The 12,214-nt window shown below is 38.4% G+C and overlaps 1 protein-coding gene across 3 annotated transcripts in view; it reads left to right on the forward strand.

Annotated features, from left to right (window-relative positions):
* Nucleotides 1-5,269: 5,269 nt before the first annotated feature.
* TMEM101 (transmembrane protein 101) overlaps nucleotides 5,270-12,214 on the forward strand; it is a gene marked incomplete at its 5' end in the record, with an annotated part of 85,418 nt that continues 78,473 nt past the window's right edge. Inside the window, 3 exons of one of the 3 annotated variants that reach the window (XM_081933142.1) lie at nucleotides 5,270-5,406; nucleotides 8,171-8,351; nucleotides 10,523-10,669. In XM_081933142.1, coding sequence (XP_081789268.1) covers nucleotides 5,270-5,406; nucleotides 8,171-8,351; nucleotides 10,523-10,669 — 465 coding nt within the window. Of the gene's footprint in view, nucleotides 5,407-7,383; nucleotides 7,436-8,170; nucleotides 8,352-10,522; nucleotides 10,670-12,214 lie in introns of those variants that run through there. The other 2 variants (XM_081933143.1, XM_081933144.1) reach the window with 2 other exon arrangements.

The raw sequence follows: 12,214 nt of genomic DNA on the forward strand, positions 1-12,214 counted from the left end.
TTGTGATATTTCTGATTATAACCTTTTAAAATCTACTGCCTTAAAACGAATCCTTTGGAAACTTAAATTACAAGTGCCCTCTTCTACAGAATAAAGCTTTTAAATATATTTCTGTCTTGCATGTTAATTGGTGTGCACACCAAGTTGAATGAACCCAGAATTTCCCGGGATAATAAATTTAGTAGATTTACAACCTTCTCTCTAACTTTTTAAAAAAAATTCCTATGACTTTGTTTTGAAATCCTGAGGACAGACAGTTGATTGCCTCTGAGTTTCTCAGATCTTGAACAGATGTTCTGAAAATTCCTAGAACTTTTAAGATGGTTTTCCTCTTCTGGTTTACCACAAAAAGTAGCCTAAATCACCACAGGACCTTGAAAGCATATGTGGTGGGCATTGATCCTTAACTACATGACTTTTATTTGGCTTTTGTAAGATACATCAATATAAATAATGCAGATGCCTTCCTTGGAAGCATTTTGAATTATTTTTTTTATCTGTTTATTGGAAGAAGAAATACAGAGTCTTTGGAAATTTTATCATTTATTTTGAATAGTTCCATCAGATAATTTTATTTGGGGTGGTATCAGGAAATAGCAAACATTTTTTCTAACGAATAAGTAATTTACAGAATTGATCTGGAATGTGTACAGTATTAATTATTACATGATTTTGCATTTTACTTTCTGTGGGTGGCCTTAATTTTCATTTACTGCTTATGCATTTATTAACCCAAATGAGTACCATATGGAATATTTTGTGACATTTATTCCCATCTGATGCTGTGGAATGGCTTTAACTTTATTGTTTAAAAATTTAGAATTTGCCATTGTGGATTGTTTCCCCATTAAAAAAAAATCAGAGAAGATTGATTTCTTAGAGTGACAGCGGTTCTTTTAACATTATTTTTTACATGTATTAGTTAGTGTATGGATGTGGGTAGCAAAGAACTCAATTTGAGGAATCTTAAAATATGACTTAAATTGATTATAAAAATATCAACCCATTTTTTTATATTTTTGAAAGTTTAACTTGTTTTTCTTTTGCTGTTCAGCATCTTAAAATTAGTGAAGCCTCTTTATGCCAAATAAATACAGTTGATCAACTCAAATTAACGAAAGGAAAAGAGAATGAAATTTAACTCTTATCTTGAAATGTGGCAGATTATGATTCTTCCAATTCCTTGTCAATGCAAGCAATTTACTTGCTGATTGGAAAACATGGAAATTGTACTACAGCATTCCTGGAAGATTAAAAAATGGGAAGGCTGTGAAATCAATATAATAATTGGCCCTTGGAATTAAAATGGACAGTTTGGTGCCCATTTTGTGATGATTAGTTTTTCTATACCAATGGTTTTCAAAGTTTAGTCTGCAAACTCCTGGAAGTTCAGAGAGTCTTTCATGGGGTCCATGAGAACAAATAAATATTTTTAAATGTCTAAGTTTTAATTCATAAATTATCAATAGATATAACCCACCTAAACAAAGCTCCATGGGATCCTGATTTTTAAGACTATAAAAGGTTTCTGAGACCAAAATGCTTGAGGACCTCTGCTCTATGCAACCCTCATACTTTTTAGTGCTATTAATTTGATATCTACTTAGGCAGAATATTCAGTGTAAGACATAAATGAAATAAATTCTAACTCAAAGATACTGAAATGTTAAACTTTCCTGCAAAAAACTCAATACTTATGCTTAATTCTTACTTTTACGTTAACTGAAAATCACAATTTATTGATATAAATTTGCTCAAACTGAGCAAGTAAGCAACCCATATTCACCAATAGAAAAGGCACAGTTTTGGGAAGTGTGTTTCATGGTTCTCTCTATTATCTGTTTTTGTCTTAAATCTGAAGAAAAATCCATGTCTTAATTAGATCTCGATAGGATGTTCATTCACAATTTGAGGTTATCCATGCCTCCTGTTCTCTTCTCCCTCCCTATTTATTTTTATTGTAAATGTCACAAGGTGGTGAACATATGTAAAGTATCTAAAGTCATGGAATCCATCATAAACCAATCCATCACCCTCCACTTAGAGATAAACAACCTACTCTCTAATTAGCAATTTGGTTTCAGAAAAAAATTGTCCTGTAATCTGCAACTCATATACTGTAAAAACATTTGGACTTCTCAACTCGACCAGGGTAAAGCAATAGATGCAATCTACATAGACTTCTGCAAAACCTTTGACTCAGTGGTACATGACAAACTTCTGTTATGGCATTTCTGGATCTTTGCACAAGTGGATAGCTGCATTCCTATCAAACAGGCAACAAGTAGTCAAAATTGGAAACACTATATCTAACCCTGCACCAGTTAACAGCGGTGTTCCCCAAGGTAGCGTTCTAGGACCAACATTCTTTCTACCTTACATAAACAACCTTTGTGATCATATTATAAGCAGCTGCGTCCTCTGCCAAAGATGTAAAACTATTTAACACCACAGGCAATTCTGCTGCTCTACAAAATGACCTAGATTATGTATCTGAATAGTCAAACAATGGGCAATTCCAATCTCTGCTAACAAATGCTCAGTCCTACACATTGGCAGTAAAAATGAGAACATCAAATACAAGCTGGGCGGAATGATCTAAAAGATGATCCACATTCTGTCAAAGACTTAGGAGTACTCATTTTAAAAGATCTAAGCCCCAGAGCTCACTGTAACATCATTGCCAAAAAGGCATTCAGAGTTGTCACCTTATTTTACGTAGTTTTCTCTCTGATAATGCTATGCTGCTAACTAGGGCAACCTTTGTCAGACCTATACCTGAATACTGCTCACCTGCCTAGAACCCACACTGCATTTTGGACGTTAAAACATTAGAGAGGGTCCAGAGGTATTTTACAAGAAGGATACTCAACTCCTCTGCTCATAATAAAATTTCTTATACCATCAGACTTGAAATTTTAGGCCTGGATAACCTTGAACTATGTCGTCTATGTTCCGACCTGAGATTAGTGCACAGGATAATCTGCCACAATGTCCTACCTGGTAATGACTACTTTTACTTCCAATGCAATAACACAAGGGCCATCAATAGATACAAACTAAATGTAATCCGTTCTAATCTTGATTGCAGGAAAAATGATTTCAGCACTAGAGTAGTAAATGTATGGAACACCCTAGCTGATCCTGTTGTTAGTTCCTCTAACCCCCATAGCTTTTACCTTAACTGTCTATAAGGTGACCAACTTTTTTACAATGAAAAGGAGGACAAAACACGTTCTATTGTCCAATATGCTAAGGTGACCAATTTTTTTACAATGAAAAGGAGGACAAATAAATTGGAAAAAATATAACGTAAATAAAAGAAATATTTTATTCATTGCAACAATAATACACTAACATATGATATATGCATAATAAAAACATTTGCAACATTTTATATTGTAATTATGCTTACATGCCTGTTAATTATTATTTAAATGAGTACTTTTCCATTGAATTAATATTTTTTGTCAATGTATCATCTTCTAACAATATATTGGAAATATCTGAACAAGAAATATCCTTCATATTGAATTTTACGGCAAGTGCTGCAGCTAGAGTATCAACATTCAATCTCGATTTCTCACTTGTCGAAAAATCATTGGCAATTGAAAAAAACTCTTTCAACTGCTGCATTAGTTCCAGGGCAGCACAACGTAAATTGAACAAGTATAAATAAATGTTCACATGGAATATGTTCATTTTTGAAATGGCTGAAAATATCCACTCATCTTTTATCAATTTCAACATGTTGGTTTTTCCATTGTATTAATTTTTCAGAATTTAAATATACATTCAGCCTTCTAATTTCTTCAAAGAGACAATTGTCATCTATTTTAATGTCTAGCATTTCTTTAGATAAAAATTCAACAGAAGATTCAATATCTGTTCAATATACTTGCTATGAAGTTAAAAAAACATCATTAAAAACTCTTTAATAAAACGTGAATTGTACTTACCTCTGTATAATTGAATATTCACTGAGAAAGAAATAATTACCGTGAGTCATTCAATTGCCAACGTGCCGTGAGTCTACTGCATGAGTATGTGCCGTGTTGTGTTTCGGTAAGAAGTAAACAAAGCCACTTGCACGCGGCTCTCTCAAGGTATCCCGTGCGGAGCGCATGTGTCTTATAATCGCATCTTATACCGCACTATACCGAGTCTTGACGAATTGTCATGTCAAATACAAATATGTCACATAACGCGCAACAGATTAGTCTTCAAATATCGAAAAGGAGGACATGTAGGAGGACACTTTTCGAGGGAGGACAGAACTTACAAAAGAAGGACTGTCCTCCCTAAAGGAGGACGGTTGGTCACCTTACTGTCTACCATGGATCATACACATTTCTTAAGAGGTCCCTAAGGAGGTGTGCATAAGTGCACAAGCGTGCCTACCATCCCTGCCCTACTGTCCCCATTTATATGTACTCTTTTTATGTGTTTATGGCTATGTTTTGCTTATGTATATCCATTTATTTGTGCCATTTTTCATGTGTTTTTATATTTGTTTCCTTGTTCTTGTTGACAAATAAAATAAATAAATAAATAAATAAATATGTAATACTCCTTTCTCCTCCTATTTTCCTTACAACAAATACCCTGTGAGGTGAGTTGAACTGAGAGAGAGTAACCGATCCAAGGTCATCTAGCTTTCATGCATAATCCGGGACTACAACTCTAGCCTGGTGTTTTAACACTAGACCAAACTGGACGCATTCTCAAACTCCCGCTACGTGCATAAGTCTCATATATCGTAGTTTTATGAAACGTGTCACAATCCCTGCTTCGCATTTGTTCCTCCTGTCTAGCCATTTTAATATCCTGTCTTCACCATTTCCTCAAATATCAGACTACGAGTTTCTCGAGGCAGAGCCCCAGAATTTTGTAATCTTATACACTACAGCAAATCACACGATGTTGGTGAGATGAAAACGATGCTGACGGTGACATAGAAACTCTTTAACCGGTATGAAATAAAATGGGGCAGCTTCCCTAGCGCGGAACTATTGTGTTGGATTTCTGTTTTTTTTTAAAGTGTAAATTGCCTAGAAGCAGCAGATTAAATAATACAGGTGGACTGGCAATCACAAAATCTGAGCAAACGACTTTTAATGTTTATAACAACAAGAAGGGAACCTTTGGAGTATGGCATCAGTTTCTGTAGGGAAAGTTTTGTACAGGGACTTTAGAGCGATGCTCTAACGGACCAAGGAGGACCTTCTGGTACGATCGGGATACGCCAGTAATTCCGCCCTGTCGCAAAATGGCGGCGGGTAGCGGGAGGCGGCGCGGAGTGCTGCGGCTGCTAATGCGGATCGGGTCGGTGCTGCTCACTCGCTTCCCGTTCTGGCACTGTCTCAGCGGCCTTCTCCTCAATGCCGAGCGGGCCGAGGTTCGCCGGTGAGTTAAGATCTTCTTGTAAGTTACTGTGCTTCTGAGCGTGTGCAAAGAGCAACCGATGCCAGCAGCCTCCGTCCATTTAGAAACCAGAGGCAAACTCTTTTAAGGTCGGGGAAGCCGGGAGTCCCGCATTATCTCTGTCGTGGAGAAGTGGTGGGACAGTCTGTCATGCGGGAAAGATAAAATAACGCTCAGGAGGGAGGAGGAGATGTACGTGAGAATGAATGGAGTGGGAGGGTGGCTTGGGCTTTCACATTGCAGGTGCGGGGGAAGGACCCGTTGGTGGAGGAGTTGAGGATGGAAGGGAAGGGATGGAAGTCCCTGGGGGACAGTGACAGAATGGGCATCGTTAAATGACGGCTGAGTGTATGCTGGGATAAAAGGGGATCAGGACGGTAGCCGGAAATGATGGCGGGATCTCAGGGCATTGGTGGATCAAGCAGGGAGAATGATTGGATGTGAGGACTGGGGAGGAAAACGGAGCCAATTACAAGTTTTAGAATAGTATTTCTTAGACGTTTTTCCTCTCGGGACTCTCCTTACCTTTTTGGGAGGACCCCAAGAGAACTTTTGTTAGCATGGGTTATATTTATATCAATATTCGCAGTATTAATAATTAACCTTCATGCGGTTGCTGGGGCTTCTGCTTCCCACAATTATTTGACGTGATTTTAATATTTTCAACATAAGCTATCAAATAATTTTGATTTCGCAGACTCCTGAGAAAACCTTGAGGGAGGGCAGGACAAGAAATAATGGTTGGAAACTGATCAAAAAAGAGAAGCTGGAATTAAGGAGAAACTTCCTAACAGTAAGGACAATTAGCCAGTGGAACAGCTTGCCTTCAGAAATGGTGGGAGCTCCATAACTGGAGGTTTTTAAGAAGAGACTTGTCTGAGATTGTATAGGTTCTCCTGCTTGAGCAGGGGGCTGGACTAGAAGATCTCCAAGGTCCCTTCCATCTCTATTCTAAATTCCTCAGAGCACACTTTAAAGAAAACTGATTTAGAACAACCTTATCTAGCTGGCTTCCTCTAAATTTGTTGTGAGCACTGAGTTTAAGTTTCATTCTGTTAGGTCAATGGAGAGCCTGTTGTTTTGGAAGTGAGGCTGGAGACAGCCATAAATCAGGCAGCACCTGGGTAAAATTGTTTGGACTGGTTGCCATGAGGGAATTCTGTTGCAGTCTTTCTTCTTGAGTAATATTTGGATGTGACCAAGTGTCAGAACCACTTCAGTGACAGCTGCTATATTATAGAATACCCTTTCACATGAAGCTGTGAAAGTCTTTCACTTTCCTTGCATTTTGTAACCAAGTTGCATTCCAGAACATGTTCTATAGTTATATGAGTTTACTACGCACCCATGATATTGTATAAATAATTACCGATATTATTGTAACCATTTGTATTTAGCTTTATTATCTTTTGATTTCATTGTACCTGGGGCATGATGATGATTGTGGTGGTGGTGGTAATGATGATGACAATGATGACGTTGATATAAAAAGCAAAGATAATACCAAGAGTAAGGGGGACTTTGAGTGCAATCAGAAAATAACCGGAGCACAATTTGAACATCATTCGTACTGACAAATTCACCATCAGTCAACTGCAAAGGCAGCATTACTTGGATCAGCTTATATCTTGTGACAGTACCTATAGCACAACACTAAATTACAACTGGTCCCACCCTAGATCCTTGGGAACAACTCAATAGGTGGACCAAAATGCCATATCTAGTCTACACATCTGGCTGACCAAATATAATAATATAAATGGACCTTTAGTGGCTCTCCAAATCATGATGGCTCTTAACTGTTATCTCTTAACTGTCCTCTGAAGGCTACTTTGTTCTTTCAGATTTATAGTAAATTTTCCATCAACTTTCTTGGGGAGTGGGTGGGTAAACTGCCGTTTTGAATATATTATTAACGTCTTGCTCGTTGTAATATTCTGTTTTTTATGGTAGCCTTGCAGATTGACTCACAAACACTGGTAACTCGGCTGCCTAGAACTTATGGGAATAGGTAAAATGCAAAGCAGTAAAAAAAAATGTAAATTCTTCTTATACTGTAAGTTGTGATATCTGCTGGTCAGAAGGGGAAAAACAGCAGTTTGTTTCTTTGTACTTCCAAAGTTCTTTAAGTCAGGTTGCTTAGAGATGATTCCTGATTGCCACAGGTGATCACACCTGCACTTGTTTACATGCCTATATGAGCCATGCTTGAACAGTCATGTAGCTCTTCAAATATACTGATAAACATATGTATCTCTCATCAGTATTTCATTGAGGAATATGAAATAAAATTGATATGAAAGCAAAGAATGATAGAATGTTGATAAACTGATATCACAGAAAAGTGTGCAAAGGAAAAGTGAGGTATGTGGCTCAGAAATGTTCAGCTCATGGATACAGCATTATTTTCTCTCTTAAAGCATGTGTCAAAGGCTTCATAGTAGTGGTTTTTAATAATGAATTTCTTAACCTTTGTAATTGCCTGTGCTCCCCAATGCTTAATGCTGAATTCCAGTAAAATCACAGTAACTGTAATTTTCAAACATATTTAGGGTTTAGTGCCTATTGGGTAGGGATTTCTTTTAACTTTTAAGAAAAAAGTACAGAGATGTTGTCAATTCCAACTGGGGCTGTACTCTTTGGAAATTAAGGCCAAGATCTGAATGTGTACCACCCTCTTTTGTGTGCCATGTTCATTTCTCTCAGTTTTCATGGAGTAATTTTCTATTCTTATTTCCTTATACAGGAAACCAGACATCCCTGTCCCATTTCTCTACTTTGATATGGGTGCCGCGGTTTTGTGTGCCAGTTTTATGTCCTTTGGTGTGAAACGACGATGGTTCGCTTTGGGGGCTGCTCTCCAGTTGGCTATCAGCACCTATGCAGCATATGTTGGAGGCTATGCACATTATGCAGACTGGCTGAAGGTGAGAAAATTATCTGCTCTATTTTTGACATTCGAATTCTGGTCATAGATCTGCCTTATCGCAGAATTAACTTGGGCTCAAGTTGGATGGCGTGTCGGTATTAGCATTTTTCCTGTAATTAAATTCTGTTTAACGTGTAGCATCTTTCAGTGTTAGCAAGAGGATCTTCTAAAATATACCTCTGCAGTTAAGTTGCTCTGTAAGCAAAATCGGCGGATCCCTAGATAGCTAGGTAGAGACAGACGGATAGCATCTATTTTATGCTGAAATAATTTTTCATTTTGTAGAGGTGAAAACATCTCCAGGTATTATATCTCCTATCAGTCAGTGAAAAAGAATAAACATACAACTTTGACAATATTTGGAGGCTTAGATGTCTCCCCCTATTGAGTCCCAATATCTGGATGGGGAGGAACTGACTATAACTCAATCCTACCAAATCTGTGGATATTAGAGATATTATAGTCTTAGATCCTAGGATTTTCCATGCATACACTTAGCAGATGGGATAGAACTTTCCTGTTCAAGAGTACGTGCAATCTGGAGATTTTTTGGATTCACACTTCTTGAAGAGCGGGCAGCAACTGTGGCCCCTTCCTCAGCTCCTTCTGATCACCAGTTGTACTCTTTCCCAGGTTAAGAAGCGAAGCCCTTCAGGCAGTAGCCTCAAGGCTCAACTACTGCAGTGTGCTCTACATAAAGCTATCTTTGAAAATTGTTTGGTACAATACAATAGCAGAGTTGGAAGGGACCTTGGAGATCTTCTAATCCAACCCCCTGCCTAGGCAGGAAACCCTATATTGCTTCAGACAAATGGCTATCCAACATCTTCTTAAAGACTTCCAGTGTTGGGGCATTCACAACTTCTGGAGGCAAGCTGTTCCACTGATTAATTGTTCTAACTGTCAGGAAATTTCTCCTCAGTTCTAAGTTGCTTCTCTCCTTGATTAGTTTCCACCCATTGCTTCTTGTTCTACCCTCAGGTGCTTTGGAGAATAGTTTGACTCCCTCTTCTTTGTGGCAACCCCTGAGATATGGAACACTGCTATCATGTCTCCCCTAGTCCTTCTTTTCATTAAACTAGACACGATCTTCAGCTGGTCCAGAATAGATCAGTTCAGGCAGTAAGGGATGTGCCTCAATGTGTCCATGTGACACCTCTGCTGCCCCAGCTGCACTTGTTTCCAGTATGCTTCCTAGTGTGAATCAAGATGCTGATTATTACCAAAATACTCCACATATAATAAGTTACATGAAAGACCCTGTTTCCCATAGATTCTGCCTGGCTGGTACATGCTAGCAGAGTTGGTGTGCTCTGCATCCCTTCTTAAACAATCTCATCTGTCAGTATTTAGTAAGGGCAACTTTTCTGATGCTGTGCCTGCCCTTTTGACTGAGACCCTGCCTGAAAACCATATGGCTGTCATCCTATTAGTGTTCTGTAAAGCCTGGAAGATTGGCTGTTCTCCTAAGCCTTTTATTTTCTGTTCATTTTTGTCCCCAGATGCTATCTTGCTGGTTCTTATTCTATTATTTGTGAACTATCCAAAGCAGTTGGAGTCAGGTTATGCCCAAATTGAATTAAACCTATAAACAAAGGAGTAAAACAAAGGTGTGTTCCCTAACCCGAGGCTCTATAGAAACAGTACTCGCTGTGATTATATTGATCAGTTAAATGCTGATTAATTAATTGCTTTCAGCTTCATAATTATTTTTATATGGTGTCTCCCATTATCAGATATAAAGATGAAGAACTTGACTTAACATGTAATATGCCTAAATTTAGTTCTTCTAAAGAAGTAGTTCACACTTTTTGTAAATTGTCATTTCCCTTTATATTCAAATCCTCATATATTTTACCCTGATAGGTATATTTCTGGTTGAACATAATGAAGTATGGTTAATGGAAAATTATCCCCGTGCTGTAAAAAGAAGGGATGAGAAATATATAACCTACAATTTGTGTGCCCATATTAGGCAGCCACGTTTCATCTCAAAGAAAATTATCAGTACAAAATCAGATAATGTTACAGTATTTCTTCAGAAATTGATATATAGATATTGAGTTCAACATGAAAAATTTATAGTATTGGGGGGGGGGGGGAGTAATAAAAAAACAGGCATTCCTGTTTATATTAATTAGCACATTTTGTTTACTTTGCATGACACAGGTGAGAATGTATTCACGAACAATAGCCATAATAGGTGGATTTCTGATCTTGGCAAGTGGCGCTGGTGAAATCTACCGCCAGAAACCACGGAACAGATCATTGCAGTCTACTGGGCAAGTTTTCATTGGAATCTACCTCATTTGTGTGGTATGTACATGAAAAAGGTCTGAATTGACCTTCTCTTTCTTTTCCATCCTCTTTTAGTTAGTTTTCTGCTACGGGATTAAAAAATAGTAATGAGGCAGATAGTCGACATATTGAGTGCACCATAAGTCAGGGATCAGATCAGAAATCAGCAGTCCTTGCAGATGGCAAAGTGTCACATAAGTGCTCATGTGTAAATGCACGGAGAGGATAAGAGCTTAAGTTTATTTCTTAGAAATATAATTTTAAGATTCTGCAAATGCTATCAAAGTGCAAGTGTGGAGTTTTTTGGCGTTCTCTGAGCTTGATTGTTTATTTGCATATATTTCATTTCGAATTAAATAATACCATCAGTGAAAGTAATAAAACATCTGTGGTGTGATGCTAGTTCCCCTCCTTGTGGTGCAACTTGGATAGCCCAGTACTGTGAACCAAATGACTAGCAACAAGTGGCAGCCAGACTACATTGAAGAATTAGCAGTTAATGACAGTTGGCAGCTAGACATCCTTATAGAACTCCTGCTCTCTACGGATAAACAACTATAAGTCCACATATTTGTCACACGCTAAATAAATAAATAAAACATCTGCTAGCCAATAACTAAGCTCAGAGAGCACCCAGAATTCCACATACAGAACCACCAAGCTTTGTGTTACATAAACAGGGAGCATTATTTGTATATGGGTAGTCCTTGTTTAGTGACCCTTATTGAGATCAGAATTTCCATCACTAAATGAAGCAGGCACTGGATGAAACATGTGACCACATGGCTTAGCAATGCCAATTCTGATAAGTCCCAGTTGCGGCTGTTAGATGGCGACTGCCCTGCTGTTGGCAGGTTCTTCATGCTTCTGCCCTCCACAAATTGCCAGCTGTGTCCTGCTCCCTCCTCCCCACCTGTGCCTGGTAAACTCCCTTCGGCAGATGGGAGTTTGACTCGCTTCCACCCCAACTATTCCACCCTTCCGCCCCCTGCATATCTCCCTTTTTGGCTGCCCTGCCTTCTGTCATCATCTGCTGCCTCCCCAGCTGACCTTTGCCATGGAGGCCTCACAAAGCTGTTAATAGCAGGGGGAACAGCGAATGTCTTTTCTTGTTTTTAAGAACCTAGAAAGGGACTTATCTGAAATTATCTGGGATTCTCCTGCTTGAACCGTGGTCTAGGCTAGAGGACCTACAAGGTCCCTTTGAACTCTTTCTATTTTAAGGTTAGCTGGGGATGAGTGTGTGTGGAGCGCAAGGTGCAAAGTGTTGTGAAGGGCCAGTAGGTGCCTTATCTGGTTATCTCGTCAGCAGTGGGAGGAATCGGGTAGAGGGGTGCAGGGTAGCAGAATGGAGGGCGGCCAAAAGGGCAGAGGATGAGGAAATAGATGAGTGAGGGGTATTGGATTTCTGTTGGAAACTTTTGGATGGGAAGCTAGGAATCTCCTCTCATTTTTTGAGATCCTACATTCTAGGATGAGAATAAATAAAGCTTCTAGAATAAAGGATTAAATAATTAATTTCCAAAAATATATATATATAAATAAATAAATAAATAAATAAAT

The sequence above is a fragment of the Natrix helvetica genome (assembly GCF_964273705.1).
Source record: "Natrix helvetica genome assembly, chromosome: Z".
Lineage (NCBI taxonomy): Eukaryota > Metazoa > Chordata > Lepidosauria > Squamata > Natricidae > Natrix > Natrix helvetica.